A 22,612-nucleotide genomic window follows, 5' to 3' on the forward strand; every position below is an offset into this window, starting at 1 on the left:
TGCCTTATTTATGCTTCTTTTCACCCCGCAGCCTCTGCTGGAGTGTGAACGATGCCAAAACTCTTATCATCCTGCTTGTCTAGGCCCCAACTACCCCAAACCCAACAAGCGCAAGAAGGCCTGGGTGAGTAACAACGCTTAAATCAACATGAAGCAGACACTGGAGTGCTTACCTGTTTCAGAATGGCAAAATACATTAATATATACTAATAGTAGCTAGGCAAAAGGGTGGTGTTAACGTGGGTTTTTTGATTATATGGCATCTTTTTTTATCCATGTAAGAGCACTTTAACCTTATAAAAAGTGGTAAAGTTCTGATGAATAAATTTGTGTGTGATCACAGGTGTGTATGACCTGCATCCGGTGTAAGAGCTGTGGCGTGACCCCAGGAAAGAGCTGGGATACAGAGTGGGACCACGATAAAGGCTTTTGTCCTGACTGCACAAGGCTCTTTGACCAGGGTGAGACACCAAGGCTAATTGCAAATGAATTACCTTATTTATAGTCAAAATGATTACCTAGGTATAACTTTCTGAAGACAGTTTTTGCTAAATGATTTACTTTCATTCTCAAAACTTAAACCAAAACCAGTCAAAACCAGGAATGCAAATTAAGCATATTATATTCAATAAAATGTCAATTATATTGTATATTATATTTTTAATTTGCATATACATACAATTGCAAAAATAAGGACATTTTAAATTAGCTCTTGCAAAATACCTACAATGTTAATTTAATGATGAATTAGAGAATAGAGAATGTCTAAGGAATATTGTGGCACAGAGTATTCCCTAACTTGGGTACATTAAACAAGAGTTTCTTCACACCCCCCCCAAACTTTTTGCCCCTCTTTAAAAGGCCTAATTATGTCTCGCCTGCCTGACAGATGCAACCAGTTTGCATACTCACACACACTTTTCCATTGCATCAGATATGGTTGCTGTACTTAGTTGAATGAGGCCATTAGGCTGTTTATGTAAACATCTGGATGAGGTCATTCTCATGTCAACAAGAGTACCTAGGAACTCACTGAGTAAATTCAGAGGTTCCTTCTGATAAAAAGTTACACTTCCTTGCAAAAGTAGAGCCGTTTGTTTATGTTTTGAAGTATAGTAATGTGCAAAACTCTTTGACACCTTATGCACCTGTTTAAAATCATATTTCTGGGCAATAAAACGCCATGTAACATTAGAATAAATGCAAACATGGATTAGCAAAATTCCATCGCCAGCTCACCTGATCTAACTTTAAAGGTTGTTCTGCCAAAGCAATATTGGATGAGAATTATAATGTACTTTAAGCTTCCTCTAGGAGAGGTTTGGAAACAGTTAAACAAAAACACTGACATACAAAATCACTACTTATTGTAAGAGTTTGTTTGTATTTATTCTCGCTGTAATATTAGATAAACTATAGATTTTGAAATGTAACTTTTGCACAGTACTGTATGTCTGTAAGTCTATAGTATACTTCCTTTAGGTGTTCTTGTGGCTGGCTCTCAGTCTTCTACTTGAAGATATTTTCCCCACTCCTCCTTACAAAACAGTTTGTTGGCGTTGTTGTGTGTACTGCCTGTTTCACGTCCTCCCACATGTCTACAGGCATCAGGTCAAAGTTCTCGCATTGAGCAATGTAATATTAGCAGTGTATTTCATCTTGTGAGAGAGTATCAGGCCAAGTGTGATGGCCTGCTTTTAGATGCCCATCTTAAGTGCTTCAATTAAAAATGGCTCATTTTAAAGCTTAGTAGTTTGTAAAGAAATCATATTGATATTGACCATTACTTCAGGTTTTAGTATTGGTTTCAGAAAAGAGAAAGTAATATTATGCAATCTCATAGGTGTCAACAGGCCATGATTCTGGCATTATGTAGCCACACATCTCATTTTGTTTAGACCAGACCACGCCACAGTTTGCAGTGCTGAAGTCTGAGTAATGGCTAAAGTATCAAGTTTCTTGCCACAGGTTCTCAAGGTTCTTTTAAATCCAAGGAATGTACAATTTGTTGTTTAGTCATTAGGTAATTTGGATGTTTCCTCTGTGCCAAACAGCTTCAGTTCATTTACTTGAACTGCTTTAAAAAAAAAATGTGTTGTTCATGAGTGAAAAATGGTGTCGGCTGGCAGAAAGAGGAAACTGTAGAACATGATTTGGAATGATTCTGTATGTTTATAACAGTGCGTCCAAATTTGTGAAAACTTTTCTAAGGGAAATAAAAGATTAAGGTGAAACTCAAATAAAGTGAGGAATGATTAGCCCAAACCTTTTTATCAACAGGACACTTGAGAAGACTGGTTAAAGCCTTGCTTCATCACATCCAATGGACATTTTGGCAATTTTCTTTATACATTTCAGTTCATGTGTAATTATTGGATGCCTTTCTTGAACAGCCTTCTTCAGGTCACCAGTTCAGTAAGACTGAGATCACCTTTAGACCATTCTAAAATACAATCTTGAGGGTTTCTGTTGTTGAGTCGTTGTTTCCGTTGTTATGTCTTTGTTTTTGCGTCATTGTGATGTTGAGTGAACCAGCTCTTGGATTTAGAGCGCAGACAGAGTCCCAGACGGTGTTGGAGAATCTTCTGAGAAACTTGCTTCCAAGCTGTCAAGGCCCTAAGAAATAAAGGCAGCCCTGTGTCATAACTCCTCATAACAGCACGTCCATGTGCTAGAACAGTCAGCTTTCTTCCAACATTACAACATTCACAGGTGTGAACTAAGCAGCAGTGGGTTTTGGTTGCTTGTTACCGTGCGTCATCCTGTGGTTGTTTGACACTTGTTTGAGGATTTGACCCGTGTGAAATTTGTAGTACGCCCACCATTTCCTAAAGTAGATGACAACAGAACTTAATTTCTTCCGTTTATTATATGCTGTTCTGCAGATTGTGTCTTGTGAAATCTTTTTCTAGTTGTCATGAACTCCTACAGCTGTTACTCTGAAGTACACAACAGGCCATATTTAGCTGTGGTCCATTGGGCTGTACTGCACTTAAACAGAATTCGTGTTTGAGCACTTTTGTCGTGGCAGCGATGTTTCCAAGCCAGTGCTATGCCTTTGCATTAACCAGCTGTCTTGTTAACGGTTCAGTCAGCTGTTCTCACTGTGGAGGAAACTGACTATGTAAAGGAAATGACAAAGTGAGCATGCATTACAGCCAGGTGTTGCAGCAAGCTGATTCTAGTTAATATGTGGAAAAATTATGAATGTAATATGTGCACTCTGTCCTCTCATACTTGCGCAAGTCTGGAATCTGGAGGTATCAGCATAGGCAGATGCGTACATGAAAAATATCAGATAACGAAATAGGGCCACAATTCCTGATGCATCCCTGTTGTACTCGTCTTTACTTCACTGTGGTATCACCTATAGTCTTCTGTTTGCTCAAGAGGAGGTAATTTTTGGAGTTTGATTTTGATGACACATTAATTTATATATATCCCTCCCTACAGTAGTCTTTCTCTGTTAGCTTGTTGCTTGTCATTATATTGTATTCCCAGCTCTCAGAGAAGGGAGAACATGGCGGAATGTAGTGACAGAGATTCGGAGATATTTCAGCCTTCTAAGAAGACCAAGTCTGACGTTTGGTCATGTTTTGGGTTTTATAAGGATGCAGAAGGAAAGTTAATTGTAGATGACCACACTGTCTGCAGAACAGGCCGAAAGAAAATAGCGGCGAAAGGGGGCAACAAATCAAACCTCATTCATCTTCGCGACCACCACCCGCTACTTTTTAGAGAATGCAAGGTTAACTTTAACGTAGAAGTCTGTGGGGACTTCGAAATAGAACAAATGTCACGGTTTGTGTGGTTTAACTTATGCTTATGGTTCGTTAATAATATAAAATGAAGCTTTTAGCGTCAAAAAAAAAAAGAAAAAAAAATCTGTGAATCAGCTGTGAACCGAAACTAAAGCTTTTAACACATTTCTGTGGAGCAGAGTCTCCAAAATGAGCTCTGAGTTAAGTCACACAAGCTCCAGAACGAGACGCTGCAGAAGTTCAATCTGCACAGCTCCCCTTTCTCGTCTCGTTTACATTGTTTACTTTCTGAGTAGAGAATAACACCGTCTCAAATCACTCAATGTCCCCTACATAGTGCACTACTTTTCAAACAAACACGATCATCATTAACAAGCAGTTGAGTTTTAAATAGGGAGTTTGTAACCTGTTGTTAATGTTGATTATAGATGACTTAGTCGAACATTTCTTGCACTCTTTGGATGAAGGATTTGCTATTTCATGATCCACAAAGTGCACTACATAGGGAAGATAGTGTGCTTTGAGACAGGACCTTGCGAGAGTAAACACTCTGCTGCTTTTAGGAAAAGCAGAGTTTCAGAGGTTAAACTTTAGGAGTGTTTCTGCCGCAATGCTTTTAGAGAAGCAGCTCCACAGGTGAAGACACACTGTGTGAGTTCTACACTGTCTGCAGCTCACAGCGCGGTCACGCAATTCCTCTGTGATTTTGGCTGTTTTTCCTGGTGCACTGTATTGATTAGGGGTTCAGCGCCACAACGTCACAATAATGCTGCAGTTGCAGTTCGGACAGAAATCCCCCGAGTGCAGCACTTCTTAGAAGTAGTAATTTTCCATTAAGACCCACCTCAGAGTTGGTCGAGATTTAATTCTCTATGCAGGGAGACCCCTAGTTATTGTAATTGAATAATAATAATAATAATAATAATAATAATAACAGTAATAGTAATAATAATTAGTAATAATAATAACAGTAATAACAATAATACATTTGCTATTCTTTTGCTTATTCTTTTTTATGCAAACAAAAAGGGAATATTGCTGCCAATTCTATTTGTGTTAATATAAAAGTTGGTAAAACAGGTTTCAGTTTGGGGATCAGTATTTATTTATTTATTTATTTATTTTACTTTTCAACACATTTGAACAATATCGCGATAATACCGATAATCGTGATAATTTTGGTCATGATAATCGTGATATGAAATTTTAATATTGTTTCATCTCTAGAATGCACCCAACTGATGGTGTAGGTGTGGACTCTACATCTCTATACTTGTTTAGAATTGATACTACATGATTCAGTTGAAAGGCTAGACAAATGCAGATTGCTAATTCTGTCCTTTGGATTTACTGAATACAGACTTGTTCGAATAAAGCAATGTCATACTTTTTATTAATCTGTGTCAATTGTGGCTGTTCGCTTTCTTAGGTAATTACTGCACCATGTGCTTCAAATGCTATGAGGATAATGACTATGAAAGCCAAATGATGCAGTGTTCCACATGTAACCACTGGGTCCATGCCAAGTGTGAGGGACTGACAGGTGAGTGTGCTTAATTAAAGCCATTACTCATAATTGAGGTGACGTGTTAAAAGTGTAAATTGAGTTACTGTGGCCTTACCTCTTACTTATTTACATGTAATTGTGATAATTGAAAATTGATTTGTGTTGTAGTAGTTTTGCGAGCCCCTAATCTTAACCTGTTATCTAAACCACAAAAAAATTTCAGTAACACTTCACTGAAGGGCAGCATTCATAATATTCACAGCGTTCAATCTAAGGTTTTAATAACTGGTATAAACTTATATAAACATGGCTACTTTGTCAATTTTCATGTAATTTTACTTCATAATTTTTTTTTTTATGACTGATGCCCACCTACATTTGTTAGTTGTCATGAATGGTTCATCTAGGTTTCATGCAGTGTTATAAATATCGACCTTCAGTTTCGCGCTAGTAAAATGTCTCGTGCTATCTGATTGGTGTGCATACCTGAGGATGTGATATCATGCTTTTAACTATGAGCCTTTAAAATTGTGTTTTTTTTCTCTTTTTTGAATGATTGATTATTTGAAAATGTTAACCATCTGTCTCAGAGTTTGTTTATGCTACGGTCTGGACTCCATTTTATACACACGTTCATGCACGCACGCACACATGCACGCAAACAAATCATTAGCACCAATTAGTAATTAAAACTAAGGCTTCACAGACGTTTTACTGACCTCAACCTCAGTTTCCTGTTTCACCCACTCTGGTGTGTACATATTAATGATGAGTGGTTTCCGAGCATGAGCTGCTTGTTTAAGGTCTTGCCTCAGCATCTTGCTTGTGTGCTTCAGATCATTGCTCTGCTGCATAACCCAACTGCTCTTCACTTAAGGTCACAAACTGACGGGCAGACATTCTTCTTCAGGATTTTATGATAGAGAGCAGAATTCATGGATCCATCAGTTATGACAAGTCGTGCAGGTCCTGCAGAATCAAAGCAGCCCCAGACCATCACACTACCACCACCATGTTTGACTGTTGCATGATGTTCTTATGGTGGAATGTGGCGCTAGCTTTGTGCCAGATGTAACTGGACCATGGTCTTCCAGAAAGTTCCACCTTTGACTCATCATTCCACAAAATATTACCCCAAAAGTCTTGGTATCTAGATGTTGGTCGGGGTATCTAGATGTTCTCTAGAAAATGTAAGACGAGCCTTTGTGTTCTTTGTGGTCAGCAGTGTTTTGCGCCTTGCAACTCTCCCATGGATGGCATTTTTGCCCAGTGTCTTTTTTTCTTGTGTAATTGTGTACATTGACCCTAACTGAGACAAGTGAGGCTTGCGGTTCTTTATATGTTTGTCTGGGTTCTTTTGTGAAATCCTGGATGAGTGGTTGATGCACTCTTGGTGAAATTTTGGTAGGCTGGCCACTCCTGGAAAAGTTCACCACTGTTGCCGTTTTCTCTATCTGTGGATAATGGCTCTTCCTGTGGTTCGTTTTTTTCTCCAATGAAAATAACTGAAAACATCATTTAAAAACAGCATTTTGAGTTTACTTGGGTTATCTTTGTCTAATATAAAAAGTAGTTTGATCGTCTGACACATTCAGGTGTGACAAAGAAATTGGGAAGGGGGCAAATACTTTTTCACAGCCCCGTACCTTTCTACCTGGATATGTTCATCTTTGCTTTCTATCGTCTCTCTGCAGATGATTTATATGAGATCCTGTCCAGTTTGCCAGAGAGCGTGGTGTACTCGTGCCAGCCCTGCACTCAAGCACAGCCTGGTGGGGTGCAGGAGAGTGAGTCTGCAGGAGGCTGGAGGGAGCTGCTGATGCTGGAGCTCAGGGCTGGGGTGGAGAAGGTGCTCGCCTGCCTTCTCAGCTCCACTCTCACTCAGCATCTCGTGACCTGCAAGGAGGTGGGCTCAGATCCCTCATAGACTTACTACTTTTCATGGAGGGAATCAGTAGGGGCCAAACTGTATGATGCTGTTGCATAAGATTTGTAATTTGCTCAATATGTAGGACAATTTATTACTTTAAATTACTTGCAGTTTGTTTTATTTAACATAAAGTACACTTCATCTTACATTGCATTGATGACGCAAAGCATAATTCTGAGACAAAGCATCAGAAACACCCTCTACATTAACATGTTTAGCAGCCTTTTGTCCAGCGCAGTTTACCGTGGTGACGGAATGTAGCCTCTTGGGAGTCTTGTCGAAGGACTCCTGTTGTAGCACTGGTGTTCCTGTGTGGATGGGGAATCAAACCCTGGTCTATCATGTGGCTCCATGGTATTAATGCCTCTTGGTGTATAGATTTTTGACTTATTTCTGAACCCAATTACATTTTGTAAGACTCTGCATTCAGTAGCCTTAAGGATCAGTGCATTGTCAGGGTTCTTGCTGATCCTTAGCAAGTCTTCTAAAGCCTTAAAATGCATTAACAATAGGCCATAAAATGTAAGTAATGTTTGACATTTTAAGGTCATAAAATGTCTTAAAATGTCTGTTTTTTTACTACAGGTATCAAATATCAAGTTCTAAGAGCATGCCTAAAGACTGGGTTGAAGAATGAATAAATGAAGTAGACATTGATACATATGAGTTTGTGTGTGTAGTTATTCAGTAAAAATGGCATTGTTTTTAGTTTGGTTGAGGTCTTAAAAAGGTGTTAAAATGCAGTGAATTAAGTTTTTTAAAATTGGGCAGCAACCTTGATTATGCCAGGCAACGATTCTTTGCAGACACCCAGGCTGCTGTGTATTTTTTATCATTTACACTCATTCAATCATCTCTCCTTTGTCTTTTCTTAGTGTACAACTCTGGATGACCCTGAAGATGGAGATGATGATGATGATGATGATAATGATGATGTTTTGCCTGTATGTGATTTTCGTGCTGTGGGCAAAAAGTTTGATAAAGGACTTTACACAACACTGGTGTGTGTTTAAAGTTTTTTTTTTTTTTACTTCAGAATTCTTGTTTCAATGTCAGTATGATTTATTTATTTATTTATTTATTTATATCTTTGATGAAAGACCTTGTATTGATAAGAAATAAGCATGGTTTTCAGATGTGTCCTGTTCTTGATAAGAAAAAAAAAATGTTTGGTTATAATTTGCTGTGCAGAAATCTTTCCATGAAGATGTGGTAGGAGTCATTCGCAGAAAGCTCGAAGAGGAGGAGGCATTACCAGAAGACCAAAGGCCCACTGCTCTTGCTCGATCTTACTATTTGAAGGTCAGATTTTAATGTCACACTAGTCACCCAAAACCCTACACTTAACCACATAGTTAGAGTGTGGATCCAGCTCCCTAAAGTTAACTGTTTTAATGGGCCCGGAAAGCTGTAAACAAATAAAGATATGGTCTTTACAATAATTAAACCATAATTTTGCTGCTTGGTCTAGTACACTTGGAGACAGTTTGGACAGTTTTTTCCAGCCCTGATGAAAAGTAGGAATTTCTTGGTCAGCGTTTAGTGAAAATTAAATAAAGTGATGATATCTGGTGAGATTCCTTGGGATTCCCAGGGATTTTCTGGTGGTCTGGGTATTTTTCCAGATGCTCCATTCAACAGCTAACATACTTCCTGTTGTTATCCTTTTAATTTTACTATTTAGCTGATGGAGGAGGTTTTCAGTTGGTTCAACAGTCAGGACCCTAAAGTGTGGGATCCACGCTCCAAACACCTTCCTACGTAAGTTTCTTTACTAAAACATTTTTAAGCCTGTTCTTTCCTCACCAGGTTGATAGAAATATGCCTAGAGCTTTAGGTAATCCAATCTCTTGAGAAGAATGGTCACCAATGCGGCTCCTGGAGATCTGCCTCTTTGCAGGTTTCACCTCCTACTTAATCAATGAGGACCTCAGAAGGCTATAACTTTATGGTTCATAATTTTATGGCTCAGACAATTTTATGGCGCCAGTCAGTTGCTAGGCGGTAGGTCTCTAGGACCCGGTTAGTGACCACAGATTTAAAGTGATGACTGTGTGTGCAGCATTTTGTTCAATGCTACAAACAAATTTTTCGATGCCCACATTTCACAGAGTTTTGGTGATATTAGAAGAAAACATGTAAACACATAAATATCAAGTTACTTTATATATATATATATATATATATATATATATATATATATATATATATATATATATATATATATATATATATAATTTTATTTTTTTTCCTCTCCCCTCCACATTTAATTCTAGTGGAATGCTTTTACATGCTGTTCTACCGCCGACAAATGAGCATGTATATGCACAGTGGAGGGAGCGAGATGAAAAGAGCCACACTGTAAACAGAACCAGGCAAGCAGTAGCAGGGCACTTGGAGGTCAAAGGGGAGGATGGGTCTGATCACTCTACCCCTTTTTACCACAAGTCTGTCAACAGCCCATACAGGCACTTGATGAGCTTAAGGCATGGGATGAAAGGTATTTGCACATTATTATTAAATAACAATATAAATATGTTTGTTTATTCATTGAAGTTTAACATATTTGCGAAAAAACATCATCTACTAAATATTTATTTTTGGTGGTGTGCCACAGGAAAGAAAGGACACCCATCTAGATCGGACCTGGACACTGGGTGGTCAAAAGAGGATAAGCGGCAGTGTGCCTTGTGCCAGAAGTATGGTGATGCAAAATCCAGTGTAAGCGCAAGTATCACAATAACAATCATAATCAAAGACCAGTCCTTTCCAACTAAGTATGCTTGTAAAGGATTATATCCTATCCATAAGCATCACTCATGAATAATCTAGCAGTTCTGTGAGTGAACATGAACAAGCATTCCTTCAGTGATCAAATCAAGACTGAATTAATGTACAATATCTTGTTACCCTGAAATGCTCTTGCATCTTTGTGCTTTTTACTGTCACTTTAGAGTCTCTTGTACAATTTGTGTGAAAAATTAGATACCAGGATAACTTTTCATTCTTGCGCTTCTTTACCTCTCCAGGATGCTGGTCGTCTACTTTATCTTGGCCAAAATGAATGGGCTCATGTCAACTGTTCAATGTGGTCAGCAGAGGTGTTTGAGGAGGATAATGGCTGCCTGATGCATGTGCATAGTGCAGTTGCCAGAGGTCGCCTTATGGTAAGCCTGTACAACCGATATTATTGGTTGTAATGCCAAAAACTAATATGAAAGAAAGGAAAATATCAAAAAAGTGATATGTATGAAATTGAGTAGATTGGTCCAGGATAGACTGTAGAACTTCCATACCAATAGGCAACTGTACAAACAAGTATACAGGACTTTTATGTAAACCGATACAGTGACAGTACTATCATTGCAAGATAGAGTGACATTGTGACTATGTATGTGGCACTCTTTGTCTCAGATCCTGTTTTAGATAATTTTGCCCATTTCTCTCAAACTTGTACTGTTCTACAGCGTTGTGAACGATGTAACCAAACTGGGGCAACGGTGGGTTGCTGCCTTACTTCATGCCAGAGCAACTACCACTTCATGTGCGCCCGTTCCCGCAACTGTGTCTTCCAGGATGACAAAAGAGTTTTCTGCTATAAGCATCGTGACCTCATCAGTGGACAAGTAATGTTGCAGAGTCAAATTGAGTTTGTTTCGATTATCCATGTACAAACCATATGGACAGTTGTGAATATGCCCTGCTTTCTTGAATTTTCAGATTATCACTGGACAAGGATTTGAAGTTCTTCGGAGGGTCTATGTGGACTTTGAGGGGATCAGCCTTCGCAGGAAGTTTTTGACAGGATTAGAACCGGAAAGCATTAATATGTTGATTGGTAAGCACCTCAAGGCCAGTAAGTGATAATCTGACAAATTCTGATTAATTTTGTTCTTGGATGTCCTTTCATTTTATTTTTTTCCACAATTTAGGTTCTCTTCAGGTCAGCAAACTTGGCAAGCTAAACGAACTGTCTGCTAGCCAAGGGAAACTCTTCCCAGTGGGTTATGAGTAAGTAATATTTAAATTTAGTTGATTTAATATTTTTTGGCCCAAACCTGTAGTTTCAGTTGGCCAGCAGAAATTTGTCAGACTTAAGTTAAACCAGTAAAAATAATATATTCTGCCTTTCGTTGACATTAAAGTTTTTCTTGTATACAAATTTTTCTGTGGCTTTGTAGATTGAAGTATGCTCTGCTAAGTTTTTTGTAATCGTTTGTCAGAGAATGGTGCACCCCTATGTATTTTCCACTTTGTAGCCTTTAAAATATGGATACAACATAGAAAATCACTTTTAGGACTGCTGTTTGGAATAGTGGGTGCATGTACAGTTGATTGCAACAGTGTCCCAGAGACAACAATGGAGATTTTCACCTGGTTTATGTAACCTAATTATTATTATGTTATTAGATGCTCCCGCTGGTACTGGAGCACAGTAAACCCAAGTCAGCGCTGCAAGTATACATGTAGGGTCATGGAGGTACGAGCACCTGTTCAGGAGAAGCCAGTGGAAGAACTGCCTGACCAGGGAGACAATCGCACAATTGCCCACAGCCCATGTGTCCAATCAGGTTGGTGCTGTTTAATCTATTAAACTGCGTTTTTTTATGCTGTGATTTTTATATTTCAATCTCTTATTTTTATGCTTATATTTTAAACTTGTATTTTTATGCTTGTCATTAGAATCTGCAACTACAGTGGGGGATGTGATACCAGCAAATCCCAGTTCAGAATCCTCCTTTGCTAAGCCAGACCTCGGCACTCGACCCAAAATATCTGTCTACCCTCAGAATAGGAGACCAGCGGGAGGCCTGTCTAGACCTCTACCATCTCCAGGTACCATAGGCAGCTTATGTTTAATTTAGACTGATCACTGTAACTTATTATTTTGGCTCTGCATTCCAGTTGTTACTAACTAAAGATGGTATTTCAAATTTGCTTATTTTTTCAAATTACATATGAGAAAAAGGCCTGTGATTCCTATACAGTTTACCCCAAAAAGGCACAGAGCCGATGCACAGAGCCAAAACAACAAAAATGATCATCCAATCTATACAGGCTGTAAACTGCGCTCACCTTCTTTTGTTGTATTTGTTTGTCTGAAATTGTCTGAAGTTTCATGAGTTTCCTCTTATGTTTTTAGGAACAGTTCCATCCAAGTCCCATCATATTTTGACTATTCGTGATTTAGATGACACTTGCAGACCACGACGGCACAGCCCACACTCTCAAAATACTGGGATCCGTGGACATATAACATGTCCTACCTTGGGATCTTCCACTGGCTCAGTTAGCCTTCGAGCTGGGGGTTCCCACCACTCTAAAGCCACCCAGCCTACCTCCCCAGGTTTCCCCCTTGGTGCTACTGAAAACCTGTTAACCTCTTCATCAGCCCGCCCTGTGGGTCGAAGTGCTTCCTCTGCCAGGGGTTCTGGAATATTGGCACCCCATTCTACCTCAGGACTGTTTTCACAGCCCACATGGCAAGGTGGCATTGGCAGCACCCCTTCCTCTAATCGCTCTCTTTCCTCCCCCACCCACTTATCTACAAGACCAAGGCTGCCTTTTGATCTTAATCAGTTAGACTCTGCAGAACTGCCACATAATTTCTTGGCATCACCACAAGAACTGCCTGCAGAAAATGGAACTTCACCTTTAAGAGACACTGTGGATCCACCAAAGGGTAGTCAACTAGTCACTGATAAGGAATTCTCTTATACACCCTTCCACTTAGACTCGGACCTGAGTGTTGTATCAGAGCTTAAAAATGAACTTGAGATTGAGGAAACAGTACTAAATGAGGGAGTGGCCATGAACTGCAGTGAACAGATTGTTGTTGAAGGTGAAGAGAACCAAGAGGAGTTTTGGGACCGAGAGGCAGACGAGATCAAGGCAAAGGTATCTTCCCGAAGATTACCTCATGCTATAGAAACCCATACAGAGGACTGGGACAATAGTTCTTCTGATGAGGATATGGGAAACTATTTCAATTTTTCCCGTACTACAGTTACTTGCAAGACTTCAAGAGATACATCAAAGACACCTGCTTCTTCTGCTGCAAGATCAATTTCACAACTAGACGGTGTAGATGATGGGACAGAGAGTGATGCCAGTGTCACCAGCAGTAATACCCAGAACCTAAAGAACCCAAGTCAGGTTCAGAAACCATCCCAGTCTATTGATGTTCAGCATAATAAACAGTGGAACAGTAATGGGCTATGTGTGGACCTACCAAGTCCTGTCTTTGATTCATCATCCATTAGCAGTCAGCTGCAACCTGCAGCCAAACCTTTTGGTTCGTTGTCTTTGGTTGGTACTGGTCATCAGAAGTCCCCTAGTGAAACCCAACCCAAGGGGGCTGCTGAAGTAAAAGTATCCAAATCTTCCCCAAATTGCACAAAATCTGGGCTCCAGGACACATGCCCAAATACTGGCTTCCTTGGTCAGACATTTCAGTCGGTTTCCTTGTCACCCTCTCAAGAGACTTTGTCAAATTTTGTTGTGCCAAAAGAGACAGACACCACATTTTCTGCTTTTGTTGATGACTTCCAAGCTCCTGGTTTAATTACAGATACGGGAATACCCGTAGTTTTGGAAAAATGTGACCCTCCCTCACCCAGTGCCTGCTTTACTGAACTGGTCCCAGTTCAGGAAGATACTCCGATTGACACACAAGGATCCGTAGAGTTGAAGGAAATGTACTTGGATCATAACAGTGGGCACTTTGTTTCCTCTACAGATGGCTCCATGATTTTCTCAAATAATGTTTCAGAGGCCACACCGCAACCCTCTGTCAAACAGCCTGTAAAGGGAAGACAAGATAAAGTGCCGAAAGCAGTGCAGCCAAATTCTTCATCTACAGAAACAGCCAGTTCTGCATCCTTAGTTCAGTCTCTACAGTCCAGTTCCTCTTTACAGCCTCCTTTTGTGTCATTTTCAAATTCTGCACATTCTTCAAATGTCCCTTTATACCCTGTCCAAACCCCTGAGGGAAAGACAGTTCTCCCACCAATGGAGAGTTTTAGAACAAAACTACTGTCACCTTCAGACACAAGTCAACATGCTCTGTCAGTACCTAGTGGAGCAATGCCTTATGTGTCTACAGATTTGCCTCCCAAGCCAGAGTCAGTGCTTGCTGCACCGTCAGGCACTGGTGTGCCTCTTGCATCTCTTGGGCCAGTTTTAGGACCAGTATCCACTCCTGTGTACACCACTTACACTCAACCTGTGGGTTCAGCAACAGTCAGTATAGTCCCTGCTGCAATCTCCCAGCCGTCTGGTCAGTGCCAGCCAATGCCCTCCATTATTCAACCAGCCCCTGGCCCTGTTGTTGTTAATGGCTATAGCTCCATGCCTATGCAAAGGGAAGCTGCCTCAGGACGTACAATTTCCATAAACTTTTCAACTCCAAGGCAAACATTGGAGCCTCAACAACCAGTGACCCAAGCATTACCTGGCCATGCAATTCTCACTGTGAAGGAGGTTGGTGGACCTAACGTGGATCCTACCCCTCATGTTTTACTTGTTAATCGCCTTGGCCAAATTTTTGTCAAGAATCCTGAAAGCAACACCTTCCAGCTGCCCAGTCCTAACTCACCCTCCTACAACTGCGTTACACAAATTGCCAGCCTATTGCAAAGCAATGCTCTGTCTGCTACTTTGGCAGCAGCAGGCAACTTGTCTGCAGTTGCCGGAGCAGCTATACCAGCCCAAGTCCCAAGAATGGTGACGCCTGTGATTCCAAACTCTGATACCATTACCCAGCTCCTCACTGCTAATAGCAATGGAACAGCAGCACCACAGGAAGTAAAGATGTCGAAGCAAAATGCATCTGGTGGAAATGTTCCAGAAAAAAAGAAGCCACAGAAAAAGAGAGAACCCCCAACATCTCGGAAGATCAAGTCAGCTGCAACGCCTGGTTCAACTAGCAAGGCAGCAGACAATAATGCAGACAGTGCTCAAGCCATTATCAACCAAGCTATGGCCAGCTATTATGACCCCAATCGAAATGGTGCCCGAATCCTGAGTCCATCCTCACCCCGCAATCCCAGTGTCGGAGGCAGAGCTCAATCACTGAGTTCAGTAGTCCTTCCCCCAGGCCTCCTTGTCGAACCAGAGTCCACGTCCTCTTCACCAGCTACCCCACACTCTGCATCTTCTCGGCCAAAGCAGGTTCGAATGAAGAGAGTATCCTCACTCTCTGACCGCATTGCCACGAAGAAATCGAAGTCTGACTTTTTAGAGCCTGAGATGCCTAGTGGGTCGGAAGACCAACGCAAATTAAGTTCAACTGCTAGGTAAGAATAAGATTTTGTGGAAGAAAAAAATAAATATGGTATTGTTTTACAGTGTTTGGCTATGAGCAAAATGGGTCCATAGTCTTAACTATAGAATTAATTGCAGCCTGGTGGAGTTTTGGTCAACTTTTGTAGTTTACGAAACCATTATATATTTTGGAAGTAAAAACACAGTATGTATGATACACAGTATGTATCATCTGGAGCTTATAGCCCAAAACTCCACTGCTTTTCAGTTTCAGGATAGACTGAGATCTCTCTTAAACTATAGGTCCTTTGTTGAGTTGTTGCCAACCAAAGTGCATTTAATTTACTTATCAAATTTGATCCAGTTTTAAGTAACTAGAGCATGTATTGCACCTTCACAGTGCTGCGTGGAATTTCACAGACCATGCATCTTGATGGGAAAAACCAACTGTTCCAAACATGTTATTATTTTTCAGAATTCCAAAATATTCAGCTACAAATGGTTCAAAATAACACATTTGTTGCAGTGCACTGTAAAAGCTGCTGTGGAAGCATCCTTCAAAGTTTTTAAGGTTGTGTGATTTTGCATTTTTTAAGCAGCAGTGTGTTCAGTGGTTTGTTTTTTTCCGCTTTCTGTAGCAGGTGTGGGGGAGTTCGCATCAAAACGCCAACTGTCAAAGGGGTCCTTGACCTGGACAAGATCAATGATGAGCGTAGTAGTGATTCTGAGAGTGCCAAGTACGCCAATGTTTTTGTAGTTTTTGTTGTTTTGTACCTGTCCATTTTGTAGCAGTACCTAAACAAAAATAATAATAGCAGTACTGACTCTCATTTTTATCCATTGTGGCTAATATTTCATGTATATGTGTGTTTGTTTTTCTGATATTTTTGAGATAATTTTGCTCTTTGTTTGCTGAAGGCCAGGTCTCTGGGATCGTTTCTCAGTGTCCCGAGGTGGCGACAGTAGTAAACCACAGGCCTGGGACACCACAGGACGTAGCGCACTGTCTGACTGGAACAAATACTCAGGTATATATATCTACTCACATCCTCCTGAACTCTTCCCACTAGCATGTTTATGCTTTTGAAACTGTGTTTTGCCATTTTGCAGTGAAGTCATATATAAGTAAAATCAATGACTGTCTCCTTTGTGTATCAGGGATGATGTCGTGCTCAGATGAAGAGATGCCTCCCTCAGACAGTGAAGACCAGTTCCCTCCTAGAGGAGACCACCCACATCTACGCTTTGAGATCACCAGTGATGATGGTTTTAGTGTGGAGGCAGATAGCATTGAGGGTAATTTGCTGTTTTTGTGACCTTTAATTTCATGTTTTTGTTTCCTTTGTTTTTCATGTGAAAATGAGCAAAATACTTTTAGAACATCTATTATTTTCATAAAACAACTGCAACAAATTACAAAACAGGGCAATATTTCACATACACAATACAAATTAATAAGTTGATGACTCATTTCACATTTGTCGTTTTCCTTTAGATGGAGTCATTTTCATGGGCTGTTTTTCAGTCTGAGTCAAAAATTTCTTCTTAGTACAGCCTTCAGTTTTCCCATGAACTGAAGCTGATTTCTAATTAATGCTCTTGCTCTCATGTTTTCACTCTCCCACCCCTTGCTGTCTCCCTTCTTCACTTCTTTTCAAACATGCACAGTTGCCTGGAAAGCTGTCATTGATGGGGTACAAGAGGCTCGTGCTGCTGCCAAGCTGAGACAGCTGTCCTTCACTGGGATGAATGGTGCTCGTGTGATGGGCTTGTTGCATGATGCTGTGGTTTACCTGGTGGAACAGCTCCAAGGGGCCAAGTCTTGCTATCGTCACACTTTCCGCTTCCATAAACAAGCTAGCCAGGAAGAAGACCTACCCATCAACCCCAGCGGTTGTGCTCGCTCTGAGGTCTATCTGAGGTAAGAGCAGCTGTGGGATTGAAGCAAGCATTAAAAAAGCAGCAAAGTTAAGAGCTAAGTGGGAGCAACATAATACTACCTAGTGACATCTCAACATACCACTGCCCTTATAGCTCACACCTGATCATATCTCACATCCTTCTATTGTTTGTCTGCTTTTCTAATGTCACAGGAAGTCTACTTTCGACATGTTCAACTTCTTGGCATCACAGCACAGACAGCTTCCTGATGCTGACCTGTATGATGAAGAGGAGGATGAAGTTCTTCTCAAATCAAGCAGGTTAGTATGAAGTCTTTTTTGTAATTCCACCCATAATTTCCTATAAGGAGTACTCCATTTAAGTGAGCAAATTAGACTAAGTATCTGGTGATCATTTTAAGGCTGAATATTTTTTACATTAAGGATGCCACAACCATAAAAAATGTAGCATGTGAGCATTAATCAAAACATTTATCCACTACAAATGGTATCTGGAAATTAAGCTGCAAAACAGCCCGTTTTGAATTCAGTGTTTTCGAAATGTCACTTTTGAATACATTTAAATATATTTGCCTATTCAGCCTAGACCACTTGAGGTCAGAGGTTGTTTACCTACCAATCCCAAAGGCACAGTAACAAAAACTGCATGTTTAATTCTTGGGTAAAATGTTCATGTAAATATGATTGTGTGGGTTTATGTACCATCAAATCACTGTAGGTGGACATTTGCCATTTCTGCTTTGGGCTTTAAACTAAGTTGTAAGAACCAAGGCTTTTCCTTGTTCAACACAGTATGTGTTGTTGGACCTAAAGACTAATACAGATTCATATATTGTTACTAAAATGTTTTTTTTTCCTTTCCTCTTCTCTTTGTGATACTCGCACGGCTGTGGAATAATAATTTATGGTCTTAGAATTATTCAGGCCCAGACTGATTTTAATAGTGAAAACAAATAGACATAGTTCTGTCATGTGCCAACAGACGAGCAACAAGTTTGGAACTTCCCATGGCCATGCGCTTCAGACATCTAGAAAGGACATCTAAAGAAGCTGTTGGTGTTTACAGGTGGGTTAGAAGCTATTCATTGGAATTTTAGCAGAAACCTGGTCACAGTTTCAGTTCTTCAAACCACATTAAAGAGGAAGTGCTTGTCACCATCAGCAAATTTATAAAAATAGGAAGGTAGCTGATATTTAGAATAGAAATAGTATGCTATTTTAGTGGTGTTAGAAAATAAAAATTCAAAGAAGGAACTTACCAGTTGTAGTGTAGTATATTATAATTTATATATACATATTAGTGGTATCACAAAATAATTCAAACTAAACTTGGAGTGTCTAGTCATGCTGTCATCGTCAGGTGATTGTGGGTTTCTGTCTGACGTATTCAAGGGAACATTGTTATGGTGATTCTGTTAAACAAAGAATAGCAATACTTCAGTAGATTTTCTCATGTATGTAGACAAAATTACTACTAGTAACAATAATTAAGATATTAAGGTATCTTTTACAGGTATGTCCATGTAAATGCTAAGTGTACTTACTGCAAACATGGAATGTTGTCAGTGCTTTAGCTTGATAGCATTGCCATTAGTATTCAGGGGACATGATGTCTTTCCACTGTTTCAGGTCCGCCATTCATGGACGAGGGCTGTTCTGCAAGAGAAACATTGAGGCAGGGGAAATGGTTATTGAGTACTCCGGCATCGTCATTCGCTCCGTTCTCACAGACAAACGCGAGAAGTACTACGATGGGAAGGTGAGAGAAACAATGCTGTTGTCAGTTCAGACAGAAGCTCCAAAAACCAAGCAGGTGTAGCAAAGCAGCACATAAGTGTCTTCAATCTGTAAATCATTTTTGTCAGTATTAGCTCTCTGTCACGTGGATGCTTCTCTACGTGTATTTAAACTTGATCCAGATTGGATCTGTTTTGTTTTTTTTTTTTTGTTATTTTATTTTTTTTATTTCCAGTATGACTGGTCCTCATTCTTCCACTCATTGTTCAACAGGGCATTGGCTGCTACATGTTTCGCATTGATGACTTTGATGTAGTGGATGCGACCATGCACGGCAATGCGGCGCGATTCATCAACCACTCCTGTGAACCCAACTGTTACTCGCGGGTCATCAATGTGGAGGGCCAGAAGCACATTGTCATATTTGCTTTGAGGAAGATTTACCGTGGAGAAGAGCTCACCTATGACTACAAATTTCCCATTGAGGATGCCAGCAACAAGCTCAGCTGCAACTGTGGAGCCAGGCGCTGCCGCCGCTTCTTAAACTGAGAGGAAAGTAGAGAAGATCCTAAAGACGAGCTGGAATGAGCTCCGAAATTAGCGGACGCAGCAAACGGGCAATAAAAGACAGTCGCATGGGGAAAGCACTGAGAAGGGCAGTAGGAGGTCAAAAGGACTGACTTTTAAGCTAGGGTCTTATTGAGTTGGGCTTAAGCCATAGGAATTTCCCTCAAAGAGATCCAGAGATGGTCATGAGGATGTGCAAGCACTCCAGCAGAAAAGGAAGGCTCATAGCAACCAGCTGTTCACCCACAGTACTGCATGCACAATATTCCGGTACACATATGTGTGATCTCTTGAGAGCGTATTGGAGAATAGATGGAGTTAAGCCAGTAGGGAAACACTTAAAAATGTGTTCAGTTTCTGAGAGAACAGGAAGTCCTGTGCATTTATGGCGTTAAGTTCTTCAAAAGGCAAAGTCATCGTGGCTTCTGTTTCCTACCCGCTAACATGTATTTCAGGTCAAATCAACAGTGATGAAAATGCTTATTCCTCCTTCTGCTAATTCTACATAAAAACTACTCACTTTGGGGTTCTGCAACAGAACTAGAACTAGACAGCGACGAGTTATCACTAAAAGCTGAGATCACACTTAGTAAATAGTCTGTTCAAGTGCTGTTTTCAAAAGCTGTTTAAAGCACTCCTTCTGCCACCCATAGTCTCTTTAAACCTTTAAAACTCCTGCTCCTGCACTGAAGATGGTGTGCAGATAGATGTACATGAGTTTTGTGGCCGTGAGAATATTCTATAACTGAATGAAATATGTGACTAATCGAGAGACAAATATATATAAATATATATTAAAAAAAAATATATATATATATATATATGTATATGTATATGTGTATGTGTATATATATATATATATATATATATATATATATGTATATGTGTGTACTTTTAACTGAAATGTTTATGATGCTCATGCTCAAAACTAGTATAGGTCTTAGTCAGAATTAATGTTGAGGACAGGAAAAGGCTTTATATGCTCAGGAAGATGCTGTGAACCCCTGCAATATATACCATGGTGATTCATTCCATTCGTTAAGCATTCAGTAAAACATTTTCCATAGAACTTCTCAAACAGACCAGTCTGATTCAGTCTTTTAAGCTTTTAAGGTCTATTTGAGAAACCACTGATGTAATTTCTCGTTTTCTAAAAAAAGGCTTCCTTCCTGTGTGTTTTATTTATTCCGTTACCTTGGTTTCGGACTACAGCTGAGCTTTTTATCTTGCATCTGTCTCCCTCCCTGGGGTCCTGCTGTTCCGTTGTGTTAGGAAACTGTTTTTGTCCATTACCCTTTTTTGTCCATCTTCATGGTGCTAGATTTAATGAAAGTCTTGAAACTAAGAGGGAAATCGTACATTACATTAATCATTTTCATTCCTCACAGTGTAAGACTCTTAGACTATTTGTGAATTACTTGACAGTTAATGAGTAACGGTATAATTTCTGCAGAAGCAAAATCAGGTATGGTGAAAAAATATATAAACCTTTATTTTCTGCTATAGCTTCACACTACTTGAGCTAACTGAGGAAATACACTTTGCATCTGTGCTTTCCCAGGTATTTTTGACAGGCTGTTTTGTCAGTTCCTCATAGTTTCCGTGCCACGGTTGTATGCACTGTTTCTCATCTCTTACAATTGCATCAAGAAAATCTCTTCTGACTGTGGGTCTCCTGAGGCAGTGTTTGTTGCTAGGCCAGATTCTGTTAACTGCATTATTCTGTGCAGTGCTCAACAATGTTTAAATCTAGAAGAACCTGTGTCTTTTAGCTAACAGCCACCTAGCACTCAGCACCTTGATGTCCCTTTATTTACGGACTTCTGAATCTCTTCATCATGAAAACAGATAAACTGATGCCATCGTTTGTCTTAGAACTGATGAGATTTGATCAAGCTTCGTGGTCGTCCTATTTATTCCTGTTCACGTCCGTTAGATCATGGGAGTATGCATGCTCTCTGTGTGGCCAGGGTCTAGCCAGATCTCTCTTTTGTTTATGTATTTTCTTTTCCCCTTTGTCTTTTTGACTTGAACATTCTTTGAGGATGAGTTCTTGCAGTGCAGCCTTTTTAAGGTGACGTTTTGAGCCGGATGTCCTTCTTTTTATTAACAGTATGATTTTTAATTCTTCTTTTAACTTGTAAACTGTGGCCACATGCTTTGGTTAACTGAGAACTTGTACTCATTTTTCCTGACTTTTGACAAAGCTTCCAGTCTTTTGGAAAGGAATGGCAACAAAGAGAAAGTTCTGCACCTCGCCCTTTCAGCCAATACAGTGCGGTCAGTCCCCTGCCTCGTCTGCCCCCTTCTCCTTTTTGGGCGTCTTCATCATCAAAGTTGGTCCACAAAGGATTTGACCTAGATTTTTCTTCTTTGTTTCGTTTCGTTTCGTTTCACCCCCCCCTCATCCCCCCTCCCCAACTGAACTTGCAAGGATTCTACCTCAGGCTGTTCAGAATGACTTTCAAAGAATACTAATGCAAAATGTAGAAGAGAATACAATATTGCTTGGTCTTAAATGTCCTGCAGAGTTGACCTGTGTGCAATGAAGGATGCAAAGCACTAGTCAAGACTTTCTGTGACGATCTGTCTCCCAGAGTTGTGTGGAAAAACTGTATGTTCTTATGTAGAGTTATTTTAAAAAGAATTGTGCTGAAAAAAAAAGACTCAAAACTTGGAATTGTGTGTCTTTACTACCTTGTACAAAAGTACCCTAAGTTTGTAAATAATTGTATACATATTTCTAAACCTGTTTAATTTTTCTATGCACTTTTTTATTTATAATGTTATTTGCTTAATAAAGATGTTAAAATGTTTGAACAAAAAACGGATGCTGTTTCACATGGATTTTAGTTTTTTTTTATTATACTTCATGCTGTAAATTGTGAAACCTAGAACGAAACTTAATCTGCAACCAGAAACCAGTGCGGCATCTGTTTTGCAG

The 22,612-nt window shown here is 39.9% G+C and overlaps 1 protein-coding gene across 1 annotated transcript in view; it reads left to right on the forward strand.

The window, feature by feature from the left end:
- kmt2bb (lysine (K)-specific methyltransferase 2Bb) overlaps positions 1 to 22,495 on the forward strand; it is a 43,002-nt gene extending 20,507 nt beyond the window's left edge. Inside the window, exons 14-37 of the mRNA XM_036564303.1 lie at positions 32 to 124; positions 344 to 461; positions 5,191 to 5,304; positions 6,963 to 7,174; positions 8,074 to 8,199; positions 8,390 to 8,500; positions 8,883 to 8,959; positions 9,475 to 9,698; positions 9,816 to 9,919; positions 10,228 to 10,365; positions 10,666 to 10,824; positions 10,919 to 11,036; positions 11,131 to 11,209; positions 11,609 to 11,769; positions 11,882 to 12,034; positions 12,342 to 15,495; positions 16,102 to 16,200; positions 16,382 to 16,491; positions 16,622 to 16,759; positions 17,132 to 17,384; positions 17,557 to 17,664; positions 18,347 to 18,430; positions 18,994 to 19,123; positions 19,375 to 22,495. Coding sequence (XP_036420196.1) covers positions 32 to 124; positions 344 to 461; positions 5,191 to 5,304; positions 6,963 to 7,174; positions 8,074 to 8,199; positions 8,390 to 8,500; positions 8,883 to 8,959; positions 9,475 to 9,698; positions 9,816 to 9,919; positions 10,228 to 10,365; positions 10,666 to 10,824; positions 10,919 to 11,036; positions 11,131 to 11,209; positions 11,609 to 11,769; positions 11,882 to 12,034; positions 12,342 to 15,495; positions 16,102 to 16,200; positions 16,382 to 16,491; positions 16,622 to 16,759; positions 17,132 to 17,384; positions 17,557 to 17,664; positions 18,347 to 18,430; positions 18,994 to 19,123; positions 19,375 to 19,650 — 6,339 coding nt within the window. The 3' untranslated portion in view covers positions 19,651 to 22,495. The remainder of the gene's footprint in view (positions 1 to 31; positions 125 to 343; positions 462 to 5,190; positions 5,305 to 6,962; positions 7,175 to 8,073; positions 8,200 to 8,389; positions 8,501 to 8,882; positions 8,960 to 9,474; positions 9,699 to 9,815; positions 9,920 to 10,227; positions 10,366 to 10,665; positions 10,825 to 10,918; positions 11,037 to 11,130; positions 11,210 to 11,608; positions 11,770 to 11,881; positions 12,035 to 12,341; positions 15,496 to 16,101; positions 16,201 to 16,381; positions 16,492 to 16,621; positions 16,760 to 17,131; positions 17,385 to 17,556; positions 17,665 to 18,346; positions 18,431 to 18,993; positions 19,124 to 19,374) is intronic.
- The last annotated feature ends 117 nt before the right edge of the window (positions 22,496 to 22,612 follow it).

Source organism: Colossoma macropomum, unplaced genomic scaffold, assembly GCF_904425465.1.
Source record: "Colossoma macropomum unplaced genomic scaffold, Colossoma_macropomum, whole genome shotgun sequence".
NCBI lineage: Eukaryota > Metazoa > Chordata > Actinopteri > Characiformes > Serrasalmidae > Colossoma > Colossoma macropomum.